Source organism: Coloeus monedula (assembly GCF_965178545.1).
Source record: "Coloeus monedula genome assembly, chromosome: 1".
NCBI classification, from domain to species: Eukaryota; Metazoa; Chordata; class Aves; order Passeriformes; family Corvidae; genus Coloeus; species Coloeus monedula.
The window spans coordinates 6,391,686-6,407,293 of NC_138781.1; the positions used below are offsets into that span (position 1 = coordinate 6,391,686).

A 15,608-nucleotide genomic window follows, 5' to 3' on the forward strand; every position below is an offset into this window, starting at 1 on the left:
TGTGTCTCCTACTGCTTTCTAGGCACTTTTTCCTCTTGCATTTATAAAGCACTGCAAACCTCACTGACTGGAAGAGGGTTCTGGTTCTGAGGGGTTCTGAACCGGTATTTTCTCAGAGTGCAAAACTCTTTCTTACCTTCTGTGACACACCCAACAGCTGATTCCTGATCAGGGCCATCACCAGCAATGGGTTGTTCCTGAAATGCCATATCCTCTCCACCACTTTCCATTTCCATTTCATTTGTACAAGCTTAAGGAAAAGCAAAGCAGTTATTAAAATTGCTGTGTTTATTCTATTACTTTGGCATCAGCAACTGCTGGCACTGTTTGACCTTTTGGCTGAAGAGACTGATATTTAATGACGACAGGATTTAGGACAAGTCAGGTCAATGAGAAGGTTAAGGAGACTACTCCTTAAAAATTAAGAACCTTTAACTCATTAACACAGAAGCTGTTTTATACCTTTCAGATGGTAAAACATGTCTGCAAGGCAATTACATACACCTAATAGGGAAAATATACACACTTTTGCACAGCCTGAGCAATACAAGAAAGAATTTTCTTAAATTCCAAGTCTGTAAAATTCAACAGAACCAGCAGCATGAAGGCTTCAAATTTGTATACAAATACTACAGTGGATTATGGCATAGATACAAGGTTCCATCTAATTATCAGCACTTGGAACACTGATTTGCACCTTACCTGTTCCAACAACATGAAAACTGAGTTTTGCCACTTTAGAACTAAGGTATCTTAACCTTTGCATGGAAATGGTACTACTGAATACTTTTTTGCCTGACAGGACCATTACAGAGCACAGAAATGGGAAATACTTTTATTTCCCCCCTTGTGTAAAAGCTCTTTCACTTAAGGAAATTCATGAAAATGCACTAGATGAAGTATGGAAAACAAAGTATATAGCAAGCATTAACTTGAAGGGAACTGATCCTCCATGGATGTTAGCACAAAAAAAAAAGTGAAACAAGTATTTCTGCATCAAGAAAGTCTTTTTTAAGTTCAAAAAGCCAGCAACTATTAAATGATGCTACTTTTAGCACCCTAAAAGCTGCTCTCAGACTCTGCCAACTTTAAAGTGGTATTTTAACTTCGAGGAAATCATCATTTAGATTGGCTCCAAATCTGATTTTAGAGTACAAAAGTGATCTCCTGGGTATAAAACACTGCATGACTGTACTAACGTAATAGCTCCAGATTACTCCTAGCAGCTGCAATGACAGTGCTGTTCTTCCTTGGGGAGAAGAGCATGCTTGTCAATGCTTCTACTAGCAAGAAATTCTAACAGAGGCATTACTTAAAACTTTAGCCTTCCAGATAAACCTGCCACTTATTCCAAAGGGGTTTTCATAGGAGACTGGGAGTTGTCCCAGTGTATGTTTAGTTTCCAACATCTCAAAAATGCTCCAAGAACATTGCCTGGGAATCCACAGCCTCTCCTAGGATTTCAGAAGGGAAATGATCTGCAAAGGCCACTCTTCCTAACCTGGTGCCCGTGCACACTGACAGAGTGAACTCATTTACAGACATTTACCTCATGTCACTGCTTTTCCCCCAGGAGCACCTTTTCCATCATGTCTTTACTGCTCACAAAAGGTAATGTACAGGCTAACATCAAAGGGGATGACTTGTTTATACAAAACATCAGTTTGAACACAAAACACTAGAGTTTTGTTGTAGTCCAACACTTCCCCTTTCCTGCCAAAATTTACGAGGCTTTCAAATCCATAGGTACTTAATGGATAACAAAAGATCAGTGCATAAGCATTGCTGCTTAAGCCCAAAAAATACACATGGCAGTGGCCATGCAGTTCATCTGCTACATTTTACCTTGCTTCTGAATTTAACCACAGCTGTACTTCTCCAGGGAAATTCAGCCTGGGTAAGTGTAGGTGCTGCCCAACAAAGCACATTGTGGGAAATACACAAGGGCATTGAGTTATTGAGTTTATTACACAGCTCTTGTGGATGACCCACTGGACTCAGATCAGCAGATGCATATTCTCTCTGTGCTTCCTTATTATTACTGATTTTTTTTTAAAAATACTTTACACTTTTCCACAACCTCCCTTTCTGCCTTCTGGTTGGCTTGTCCACTTAGACAAGAATCTCTCAGAAACAAGATGACTGATCATGTATTGCTTTGAAAAAGGACAAGCTGTCGAGTTGAATATACACCTATCCCTTGAACACAGTACAGCTGCCACTACTTTATCCATCCTCAATACAGTGAGGAGAATGAGTACTATGAGACTGTCCAGCAGCAAGAGGGAAACAGGAGAACTGGATGACTCCAGGAACATGCATCAGGTACAAATGCCAGGCTGTCCAATGAATACATATATGAACTGTACCACATAAAAAAACCCCAGAGAAGCTTACAGCTACAAGCTGAGAGGCTGGAGCTGGAACATGGAGAGCCACAATTAAGGTGCTCACTAATCCATGTTTGTATACAGGATCCTAAAGCCAGAAAGAGGAGTCACCCACAAACTGCTTGAGCAGCTGCTGTTAGAAAAAGGAAGGGATGAACTCCACAGAGTAGAATTTGAGTGGCTGGTTCACAAAAGACTTGGTAAGAGCGCTGCAGATGTTACATTTGATGTTAGCATTTTGGAACTGTGAAGTTTAAGTTTGATTACCTGTTATACTGCCAGGTTCAGGAATGAGTTCAGAAGTGTTCATTACATCACATGACTGAGTCTGATCCCCTTCTCCTTGTCTACAAAGAGTGCAGATGTAGTCTTTCAATTGAGAGTCCAATTCACTACCTGGAGATCTGTCACATTCTATGTGAATCCATCTGGGGAGATTAATTTATTGTGATTTAATTTACTGACTATGATTTTAGTAATGAAAATATATAGCATCATAGTAAAAATCCATTAAGAATAGCACTGCTTCCCATTCCTATGGGGAAACAAAGATTTTCAACCAAGGCTTGATTATGGAGAATTTTATAGGAGTAAGCATGATATGTCAGCATGTCAAGCAGTGAACAAACTTAAACATGAAGACTTAAATTGTCCCTAAAATGAACTGGACTCTACAAGATGTACAGCATCATCATAAAGTTGCACAGTTAGATGCAATACCATTGAATATGAAACATAGCTTACATTCTTAAAATATTCCAAATAGTCTATATTTTTTAAATTACTGGCACACAAAACCACGTAAAATTCAACAGAAGACATAAACTTGAAAATGAAAAAAAAACCCAGATCACTGCAAACAACCATCTTGAAACTTTAGGACAATGACTTTCTAGCCTGCTTCCTCACAAAATAGGTGCAATGTAAGAAGCAGCAGCAGCTTGCAGCAAGTAACTGCCAGGTATCCTCAGGTAACTGCCAATTAAGACTTACTTGCTAAGGTTAAAATAAAGCTACCTGCTATTGTTCATTGTATTTAGGGATGAAGAATCAAGGAGCTGCACAAGATCCTGTGGCACTGTGCATCAAACACAGTGCACATCCTTCCCAGAAACACATCAGTGCCACACAGCTCATCATAAGCTTTATGCATTTTAGTACAAATCAACAGAAGTTGGATTCTTACCTTTTGCACATGTGACAATGCAACATATCTTTCTGGAAGTCTTGGAGGCACAGTTTTTCACAGAAAGGACAAGATAAGTTGTCTTGCTGTTGGTAACAACTGTCACATACCAAACAATTATGGTGCCACTGACAACTTGTTCGTGTGCCACACTCAGCACATACTCTACAGTTCTAGAGATCACAAGAATTTAGTAGTTAATTATGAGATTTCACAATGGGATAGAACTGCCATTAACTGACATTTTCCTGTTTTGAATTAAATTTAATAGCTTTTGTCCTTGATAACACATAAAGTTAACCAAAATCTGATAGCAGAGCATGAATAACCTGCACAACAGCAAGAAGTTTCCTGGCACTACTCCCTAACTTGAAAGGAGTATTTCTTATGAGACCAAACTTTTTTATTGCTAATCTCAAGTTACCTTATGACTGCCACAAACTGATATAACATTATATACATCTCATATACAGGGATCTCCCTTATATGTTCGAATTACTTACAAAGTTAGTGATAAAACAACAAATTCATCCTGCCCTCCTCAAATGCAAAGGAACCCATTAGCTGCAGAACTGCTGTTTTGGTAAGCAAGGAGGAGTTGAATATAAAGAGACGTCAAGTATAGATTACATATAATACTATACAGCTTTGAGCTTACATTTTTGTTCCCATTGTATTGTGAGATATTTTGTTCCCATTGTAACTGAAGATTATCCACTCCACCTGGATCCTACACTTCTCTCTTCCCTATGGAGGTTGATTTACTATCCTATATAGGCTTCTTCAGCCACAGCCCTGACAGCTCCCCCCACAGAGCAGCTGTAGAGCCACAGGATTTACATCCAAATGGGACTCCTTCAGAAATTACAAATTACATTACGTGGCAACAGCAATCCACAATACACCTGGAACAGCACAGTGTGGATAACAAAGTTTGGGCTCTTATAAATGACAAGGAATTATTCTGAAATCTTTCCACTTACTTTACATTTCCAACCATTTGTTGGTACGGCATCCATAACTGGTTGTAGGCAGAAAGTGTGGTAGCCTTTGTCGCATGTATCGCACACCAGCATCTTGTTGTCTTCCCCAGAGTGTCTAAGGAAAGTAACAAGAAAATTACTTAAATAAGCAGCAACAAAATATCTGTTTCATGAAAAGTCTGAAGAGGAAGACCCAGGCGTGCACATAGAAATATACAAATACTACTTACAAATATGCCCAGAGACAATGCCTTCAAATTCATTTTTAAATATGAGTGCAGACTACTATGTTTATTCACCAGGAGCTGAGCCTGTACAACCATTCTGAATTCTAGGTATTGGCCCACTTTCACTTACACATGTGCAGACAGATTTAATGGCCTTTCTGTACTGAAATCAGTTCAAAATCTGTGATATACATTTTATCTCTTTCTGAAGAAAACATCCAGTTGTACTTGCTTCTGCGGTGTGACTGTAAGTTTCCCAAAGCAAAAAAGGAGCCATCAAGTCTATCAGAGCTCCTACAATGTCAGACAATATGACTGCAAGAGCAAAACAAACATTAAAGGAAGAGATTTCAATTTTTTGCAGTGATGTATTACAGAGCTCCACCAGAGATTCCAGAGATAAAATAAATTTGCTGAGAGTAAGACAAATAGTTTGGTAATATCTAAAGGCATTGTGTTCTGCCTTAGTTTAAAAATAAATTAATTCAGTAAGTAAACATGCAACAAGATTTGCCTAGATAAAGCCTTGCAGTATATGGCATTATACATGCTAGATAATACCTCATTACCTGGGAGAGCTGGTATTTTAAAAACTCCTCTCTTTGCATGAAGATATGTTTAAAATGATGTTCTTCCAATAATGGTGAAAAACTGCCATACTGCATTAAGTAATTATAGAATCAAAGAATGGTTTGGGTTGGAAGGGACTTAAAAGACCATCCAGTTCCATGGGCAGGGACACCTCACACTAGACCAGGTTGCTCAAAGCCCATCCAGCCTGGCCTGCAATCCTTCTAGAGTCAGGCATCCATGGCTTCTCTGGGCAACCTATTCCAAGTGCCTCTCTGCCCAGCCTGTACTTGTGTTCAGGATTTCCCCAATCCAGGTGCACGACATTGCACTTGGCCATGTTGAAGTTCATGAGGTTCACACAGCCCCACCTCTCCAGCCTGCCCAGGTCCCTCTGGATGGTGTCCCTTCTCCTCAGCATCAACTGCCCCACGCAGCTTGGTGTCGCTGGCAAACTTGCTGAGGGTGCCCTCAACCCCGTTGTCCATGTTGTGACAAAGCTGTTTAACAGCACCAGTCCCAATTCCAGCCCCTGAAGAACAACACTCATCACTGGTCTCCGCTTGGACATTGAGCCACTGACCCCAACTCTGTGAGTGTGGCCACCAAGCCAATTCCTAATCCCCAGAGCGCTCCATCTGTCAAATCCATTCCTCTCCGGTTTAGAGACAAGGATCCTGTGTTGGACAGTGCTGAACACTTTGCACGAGCCCAGGTAGCTGACATCAGTTGTTCTTCCTCCACAAACTCTGTAACCCCATCACAGCAGGCACCAGATTCTTCAGGCACTGTTTTCCCTCAGTGAAGTCATGGTGTCTGTCACCATCACCTCCTTATGTCCTGTGTGTCTCAGCACAGTTTCCAGGAGGATCTGCTCCATGACCTTGCCAGGCACAGAGGTGAGACTGACTGGCCTGTGGTTCCCCAGGTCTTCTTTATTTCCCTTTGTAAAAATGGGGTTTATGTTTCTCCTTTTCCAGTCAGTGGGAACTTTACCAGACTGCCACAACTTCTCAAATACGATGGATAGTGGCTTAGCCACTTCATCCACCACTTCCCTCAGAACCCATGGATGTATCTCACAAGGTCCCATGATCTGGGAGTGAACACATCACATTTACTCTGTTTTTCCACGAGAGAGAAGACCTGTTAGCAGACACTGTCATTACCCAGTACAATACATTTAGGGATAGTTTTTAGAACGTGCTTCTCTACTCTAGCTTCATTGATGAGATTTGCTATCTGCTGCTCGTGATCAGGCGACACTCTTTCTTTGAAGTGGGCTGAGTGAATGCTAGCAAATACCAAGTGTTTTGCTTGGAAAACAGGAAAGCACCGACTGGTCAGATACATGAGGCAGTAGTAAAGTGGGTTTTTTTCCTTCATACTGTCCCAGCTGATCTGACCAAAGCTGAATAAAACTCTTATCTCTTTTTCAGTAAGTCCTTCAAAAAAAAACAAGCAAGCGAAAGAACCCTGCAGCACCCATCAGATTAAGTTAGAAGAGAACAAGCCCACAAGCAGTCAGAATTTTCTAAGTGAACCCTTACAGTGCCACAGCAATTAAGTTTCATTGTCTCTGTCTTTGGTGCAACTACTCAATCACAGCCACTCATGTCACTTTGTTTCTTTGCCCAACTAAGCCACCGTTCTGTTTTCATAATGACTCTCTACCTGCCTCTGAAAGACGTTAAGAAATGAGAGAAGACCTAATACCTGCCCAGTGTGTAGGTACAAGCACAACTAAACTGTCAGCTGACTAAGAGCAAAGGTTCCCAGACTGTGAAGGCACTAGATTAAAAAAATTTATTTGGTAAATTTGAGAAAAATCCTCCTGTATAAAAGGAGGAAAAACTCAGAATGTTTTATTGCTTTCCAGAACCTGCCAAGATAATGGTAACTCTGGGAGTAAAATACACAGGACTTCCAGCTCAGCTCTTCTAGAACAAAGTTTCCAACAGAAGAGTTTGCTCAGCTACTTAATGCAGTATCATAACAGACAGAGATGGGCAAATGTACTATACTTTTTGGAAAAAACCCCCGAACACTTAATATAATAGGAATTTCAGAATCACAGCACATAAATCTCACACCATCCTCCTCCATGTCCTGTAAGTTTCACTTACTTGCAGTTCTGGCACACTTTGCAATCAGGACACTGCCAACCTGCTCTTTTTAAAGGTGTAACTTGAATGTCCAGACACATCCCATGGTAGTGCTGGCCACAGGTAGTACAAAAAAGCTGATCTAAGAGGTCTCCAGGGCTATCGCACACGGCACAATTTGCTTCTTCTTTTGCTATAAAGGAATAATTTTTTCAATTATTATTTTATTCAAAATTATGAACAATTCAATGAATCAAAAAAATTACTTAGTACTTCTTATGCATACAAAACTTGATTATTCTTATGAAATTCAAATTTAATTAATACATTTAATAGCTACTACTTTAATTCAGTTTTCTCAACTAATCTTCTCATAACAAAAGTACATTCATTTTAAACCTTAATGAAGTCTTATAAAAAGGAACAGTTTTATTCTCCTCAAGATAAAGCTGAGAGCTTTGGAACCAACTCCTCTGTGGAAGAAGTGAAAAATAAAGCCCCTACAAGGTCTAAATCTATTATTTAGCTGAAGTGTTTGCAAGAAGAACTTGAGTTAGGACAAGCAAGTCTATCAATTTGAACTAAAACCTGACAGAAGACAAGCCTTACCAGTAAACCTCTTCCATGTTCTGTCATTAAAGAAAAATACTTTGCTGTGCAGCACTGTTGGTCTTTAAAAACAGAAGAATATGAACTCACATCTTTCCTATTCCTGAACACACATGAATTCTTGGGTACATGAACTGTGAAATACGCCTGAACAAACACAGTTTTAAGCTGATCATAGAACAGAGAAGTTTTCATAAAACCTGCTAATTGTGTCATATGAACACTGTGTACTTACATCTTTCAGGAGCCTGATCAATGTGGTCTGGACAAAGGAGGGACAAGTTACTGAAATCCTGAAATGTGCCTGCTCCAGCAGCACAGGGGTAATGGTATATCTGGGTACATTTCTCTTCACAGCATTTGATAGTGGCTCCAAGGTGCTTACAAAATGCACATCGCTGAAAAACAAACACAAGTAGTCATTAAAAAATTACTTTTTCTTGTAATTTTTTTAGCCAGATCTGTTCCCCTCCTTCATTTAGCAGACAAACACCTTGGCCAGTAGGAGGTAGTGAATACTGAGAAGGAAATGTGGGTGGTAGTGGGTGATGTCTTTCAGTGGCACTCCCAAATCTTTACTTAAAAAGTTCAATGAAACCCACTCTAAACGTGCTCTGACAATTAAGATTCTTCTTGCCACAGAAAAGCAGTTTTGTTCCGTGTTATCTAGCTCGAGCTATGCCTTCAGCAATGGGGCCTGGAGACTTATTCTGAAAATAAAGGCAGATGACACCATGCTGTCAATAGCTTAAGACTAAAAACCACTTGGTTCTGTAAGCTGTAACGTAAAACCAGACACTGTAATCAGAAATGCAAATGGAAATCAAATATGATGTTCTCCCAAAAATCTTACTGGCATTATACAATTCTCTCTGGGATGATAATGCATTACATAACCTTGCACTTTTTTATCATCTTGCCTTTCAAGACTACACAAATATCACCACCAAACTTCGAGAAGTCATAAATAAGCACAATTATTATTAGACACCAGAGAAATAATTTCTCAGAAAGAACAATGCAATGATCCTCCAGTTCTCTAGTCAAGAGGGAGCAGAGTCTATCAGTCTGCTTGTAAAAAATCACCCACACCTTTCCGATTCAGTTAATCAGTCTTTTTTCTTTCTCAGATTCACTGCAGTCCCTGAAGCACTGTAACATGCTTTTGCACTTTTTCACCAAGGCAACAATACTTTTTAAGGCACAGCACTGTAAGATTTTGAGTAAACTTAAGAAAAAACAGGTCAGTGGCTCACAGGAAGGCGTACATAATACACAGCAACAACTGAGCTCAGGGACTCTCATTTTTCACAACAAAAATATAATACTAACACCAGTATGTTTGATTACTAGCAGAAGTGTCAAGTAACATCCAAATATGAACATAAACCAAATCAAAGAGAAGTTATGTACTGCATCTGCTTAATTCTTAGAATACAGACAATATTTATTACCATAGATCTTCTCTGTTTTGAAGCAGGGCATGAAATTAGGCATGAAATAGTGCTACTACAAGTCCACAGATATCAAAACCAGCCCATATGAAAATACAAATCACAAAGCTGCCTGTGTCAACAGCTACATCGATATTCTTTAAAACCAGATGAAATTAACATCTTCAGAAAAATATCTTCCTGCATGATAACTCATGGACAAGAGACAGAAAAAATATTAGCGTATGCTAAACAGAACTGCAGTGTAGAAAGATAAAAATGCTCTGGCACAGCAATTAAAAGGGATCACCAAAGAGAACTACTGCCAAGTTTGTGGGCTATGATGCTTTGTCTAGTCCTCTGATCTGCAGGACATCTCACCATGTCTAACACCTGTATGGCAAAGGTGTATCCTGTTACTTGACCAATGAAATGCAGAGGAGAGGAGGGGGGACAAGATCAGTAAATAATAACATGGAGCTCCTGAAGCAGGTGAAGGCAGCAGCGACAGAATTACATTTAAGGACTGCCAACAAAACCGAAGTCCTGCAAAAAACTCCTTTTAGGAAATGATAACTTCAGTGAACACTTGCTGAGGATACTGAACAAGGTAAATCCTGAACTTAGACGTAAAGCATGAAAATACAGCCCCCAAAGCCTCCAACTTCAAGAACTGCAGCTGCACACTGAACCACACACAACCACTGCCCTGTTTTGTCCTCAATGTCCTGAAAACCTATGGAGATGGACGAGGTTTAGCTAAGACCCAACTCTTACAGGCCACACTTTTTTCAAAGATTTTATTCAGTACAAAAAAAAGCAAGAAGGGGAACTTGGGAGGAGCTGAGGTCCAAAATGTATCCCTCAAAAAAGTATTCAACAAGACTTTGTTGGATCCCATCACTGACCCTTAATAACTAATCAGGAAAAGAAATTTATGAAAGAACTGTAAGCACTCAAATAATCCAATATTTATTAAAAGTTGGGAATAATGGAATAAATAGCAATATAAATGGAATTTTAAAATACCACATCTGTTTTTCAAAACTACCAATCAACCATGGTACATACCAAATATAAAATCAGACTGTAACTCTTCCCAAATGCTCTATGACTAAATGATGAAATTATTAGAAATGAGCAAACTACAGGATTACTAAAAAAACCTTGAAAAATGTTGATGTTGATTTAAGGAACCGCATAAAGATGTTGGAAGAAAAATGGAAGCCCAAATTACATGTAATTGAACCCTTCAAACCCATCTGCTAAACTGCACTGGCAATGAAAAGCATTTGGCAGATAAGTGAAACACACACTTTGAAAACAATGTGGTATATATCATCCGAAGCAAGTAAAAAGCACAGAATATCAACATTTGCTGAATTTGTAAGAGAGATAAAGCAGTCTGAAGAAACCAATGCCCAAAGGGATTTTTTTGGCAGAAGATGTTGGTGAGAAGAGTTACTTTTCCAGTGCTAGAAGCCAACACTCCTCTGAAGCCAGGCCCCATGCTATGACCCCAAGAGAACAGCAAAAGTGTATTAAATTAAACAAAAAAATTTAAGAGCTCTGCTAAATAAAATCAGTAACAAATACTACTTTACTATTGCTAAAATATGGAATTATGACAACAGGAGTTGGAATGAAGGAATAAATCATACTGCCCATGAGATGCATGTCCGTATGAGGACAGTATCAGAGCCACGGACAGTCTGGAGTCTCCAGTTTCATTAGTATGAGCACAAAGTAAGGTGTTATGTGAATGGGGTGGAAGCTGAATCCAAGTATTCAAAGGGCAGGTATTGGAAAATGGTAAGCTGTCAAAGCAAGACAAACACTGTTTTGTTGATGGATCAAGTAATTTTACATTCCTGTTCTACAGGAAAGAAAAAAAACCCAACTTTACAAGGTGTCAGAAAGCTGGAGAGATAGTTCATTACTTATTCATAGGACATTCAAGGAAATAAAACTAAAGGAGAGCCAGCAGACTATTTTCCTATTCAGAAAGTCCTTCACTGGTTACCAGCTGTTCCCTTCAGCAAGTTCCTTGTGCACTCGTCCATGCAAGAAAGCTCTGAACCCAGCCCTACTTCTGCTACTTCTTACTATTGTGATTTCCATCATTTAGAACTGTCCACAGCTCTTTCTACTTGGCCCTTTTGACTTTTTTTTTTTAACATCTGCTTTTTCAAAAGCTATGCCATCTTTAAAATTTAATTTTAAAATTCCCTTTATTTACTAATCCCATTGGCTCAAATATGATATTGTTGTAACAAATACAGTGGAAAAGGAAGAACTAAGTGAACTAACAGAAAACATAAGAAAACCTGATCAATCACCTCCCCTGTATTCTAGCTCTATGGGAGAACATCCTCCATGAAGTTAGAGTGGCAGAAACCACACAGAAGATTTCCAGTACAAGAAAAACTCATGCCTGCTTGCTACAATTGTAATTGCACCAAAACCAGCTAAACAAAAATGTTAATTCTGCCTTGTTCAGCTCAGCCGAATGCCACAAATCCCACTGGCTTTACTGGAAACACATGGCCAAAGTGGAAAATGGTGACAAGAGCAGCAGCTTTTTGCTTACATATTTCTAACCTTCCTGCTGCTCCATACTTCACAGTACTCCAAAATCTCATGTAAGTTCAAATGAGAAAAAGATGCCTGTAAGACAATGTAAGATTTTATTCAGATAGTACCAAGAACTAATCAGAGGTCATGTTTTATCATTATTTTATTGCCCTTAGAATTACTTTATAGTATTACTGTCTCAGTAACTGAGCAAGTAACAACCCTTAGAAGGCAGACATTAAGAAAGGCTAAAATACAGTCTTTGAATAAGTACTTTGCAACCTCGTTAGTGTCCTAAACCTAAATGTTAGCACTAAGAACTGTAAAATGGTTTTAAACAAAATGACAAAAGGTTTTCACTGATTGTGAATTTTTTCTTTAAAAAAGATCAGCTGACAAAACCTATGAGAACAATAAGAAATTTTAATTTTATGACAGTGTACGCGAAAATACACACAAGCCATCTGTCCTCGGTTTAACAATTTAATGTATTATCTGTAATAACAAATTTCAGACTGTTTAGCTACTGGGAAATGCTGTCACACAAACCTGTGACTATAGAGAACTGGACCTTAACAACTTGTCATTAACAGGAGCACAAAGAAATTTTCATATAAACAGTGATTAATGAAATACGTTCTTTGCTAGTTCTGATATCTTCATTGATTACTCTATCATCTGGAAAAAGCTTTATATTGCTTGAAGACACTAATGACCATTAGCACCTCTCATGTCAAATACAGTGGTTTAAGTACCATAAAGCACTAAAGAGCACAATGCAGTAAGATGGGAACATAAAAACAATTAATGGCTTTCAACTGAACTAGTGATTAGAAGTACTAAATAGAACACCTTTCCAGGAGTACTGGAAATTACCTTCTAGCTTTTTAATTTTATATGACTCATGCCACAGATTTGGAAATTACTTCCATTCAAAATAAACAAGTCAATCAGAGATCAGTTATTCTTCTTCCTCAAACCTTAACACAGTGACTCAGCATACATAATCAAGGTAGAAAGCAGAAGCCCCTTTAAGTGTGGAAATTTCAGGCTCTTTACAAGTCACCACTTTGTTTCTCATTCCCACCAGCTGCCTCTCTTTTTCACCTCCATTAAAATTTACATTAAATAAATCACGTTGATATCAAGACATGTAAGAATTCAGATAAAAAAAACATTCAAGTTTTGGAGGCGTGTTTTTTGTAACAGAGATGAATAGGTTAAAAACCAGCAAGAATTGAGTTAGCTAAGTAAGATACCATTTTTTATTTGAAACCTGAAATAGAGGAAAACATGCAAACTTTATGACACAAAAATTCTTCCTCATACAGCCTGAACTGTTCCCAAACCCTGTTTATTCAGAAGCTCCACAGAAGGGTTTGGGTGCCTTAGAGCTGTTTTCTCCTCATCACTATATAAGCTAGTGGAATAACTGCATGCATATAATTTCCCTCACAGACTCTGCTGCTTTTTTCACACTTTCATGAGGAAAGAAGGGGGATTTTCTTTTCAGCTCCTCGTTTTCTGCAAGATTTAGGATAAAGTAGATGTTTTGAGTGAGGCTAAGCTTTTCCACAGCTAACAACCAGCTACTCCCTTAATTCCCATCTAATATCCACCGTGGCAGAAGAGCATGCACAAGCCTGTTGTTTAGTTAGACTGTCAACAACAAGAAGGTCAATAACGTTTAATGTAATTTAAACTGTGGTTATTAGGCTTCAGCATCAGCAACTCCAGGACAAACAAGGCAAGAACAGAAATCATCAGCTTTGGTTTGAGGCTGCTTTTTGGCAGGCTCAGAAAACAGACTATTGTGCCAGTTCCATTTGATTCATGCTCGGAAGGTCTTAAGAAGTGTGTGTAGACATTTCTTTGTGTTGGCAGAGCACAAGCTGAGCCACAAATTGTTGGAGGCTTGAGAAAAAATAATCGAGGGAAACATTGCTACATCCTTGTTGTTTAATGATTTTCTCTAGGCATCTGTTACTGGTCACTGCAGAACATACCGGGATGAAGTCAACTTTCTGTCGAATCCAGCACAGCTCCTACACTCCTAAATCATATATAGGGATTCTGAAGTAGCTCAAGCATTCTACAGGTTATGACATAAGTACATTTATAAAGCCATTTAAAGTAAAAGGAGAATTTACTGCTCATACAGTTGCATTGTGCTTCCAAACGACACAAGGCTTGTCAAGGACATCCAAACTTCATTACACTTAATAAGGCTTAGTCATTTTATGGAATTTACTTCATGGCAATTCAGTTGGCCAAACAGTGGGTGTCCTTTTTCAGGCTCCACGGACTGGCCAGATTTCCATGCCCTGCAGCTGGAATTTAAACACAGCTCACAGGTAGGCACATCCACAGGGAGGTCAAAATTCAGATGACAGTAGTGAGCTGCCATATGTTGAGACAAGTTCTCTATTGGTACCACAGCCAAGTTCACACCGAAGTTTTTGTCAGCATAGTACTATCAAAGAAGGGATGTTAATGGAGACTGTTTAAAAAGACTTTCATATAAATTCTCTTCTATTTTTGCAAATTTTCTGAACAATAAAAAGTTGGGCTAAACTTCTCATAACACATGTCTAAACTCTCTTAAATATTTTTGGAAGACTTAAGACGAAAATTTCCAGCCACTTCTGAGAGCAGAAAAGTCATTAAGAAAAACATTTTGCTCATCTTAAAAACAACCTCATTCACGGGACTTGCAATTTGTCTGAGTTTTAGCGTGGGGGATGCAACTTCTGCCCTTTCCCTGCAGATCCATCTAGATGTGACCCAACTTAAGAAAACTATCTTTTTAAATGTAAAACACTTCCAAAAGTTTGTAAGTGAAAAATTACAGAACAACCTACTCTCATTGATCATGAGTGATCCTCTCCAATTTCTAGCACTGACTGGACATCATGTACCTCCTGCAAAGATTCCTTCTGTCTGACAAGCATTAGAGGGAGGAAGTCTGTAATAAATTCTCTAAGCCTAAGCACAAAAAGCCACTGGAATGGAAAGCAGACATCCCTAAGGATCCTGATACTACTGTCACTCAATCACCTGTGGAATAGGAGTCTACAGTACACAGGCAGATGGACAAGTAAGGAGCAAAGAGACAGAAGGGATTCACTGTGTGAGTGAGTCTGTTGAGACTGGGAGGAGAAACCATGGATGGAGATGGAAGCTGAGGAGGGGCAGGGCTAACACTTGAAGCACCAATTAATCAAATCTGGGCACTCAAATTGGATAAAGGCCTAAGGGAACTCAGGTTCTAAGACACAGGAAATGGTGAAGGGACAGATCTCAGAAAGAACGAGGCAAAAGGGATGAGAAGTGATAAGGGGAGATGAAGAGTAGAAGTGGCTAAAAATACCAACTTGAGCAAAAAGTCAGAAGTCTGAGGCAACTGAAATTGGATGAAGAGTACAAGGAGAAGTATGCTGTCCTCTGACACCTAATGCTGTATCACTATCATCCAGCCAGCTCAAATAGGAGCGCTCTTATGTAGCCACAAAGGCTTTAAACCTGCAGTTT

At 39.1% G+C, this 15,608-nt stretch overlaps 1 protein-coding gene across 1 annotated transcript in view; it reads right to left on the bottom strand.

The window, feature by feature from the left end:
- Positions 1–15,608, bottom strand: part of KMT2C (lysine methyltransferase 2C) — a 193,907-nt gene that overhangs the window by 80,888 nt on the left and 97,411 nt on the right. Inside the window, 6 exon segments of the mRNA XM_082283329.1 lie at positions 137–250; positions 2,658–2,818; positions 3,577–3,749; positions 4,560–4,674; positions 7,483–7,654; positions 8,306–8,468. Of these exon segments, the coding sequence (XP_082139455.1) occupies positions 137–250; positions 2,658–2,818; positions 3,577–3,749; positions 4,560–4,674; positions 7,483–7,654; positions 8,306–8,468 (898 nt within the window).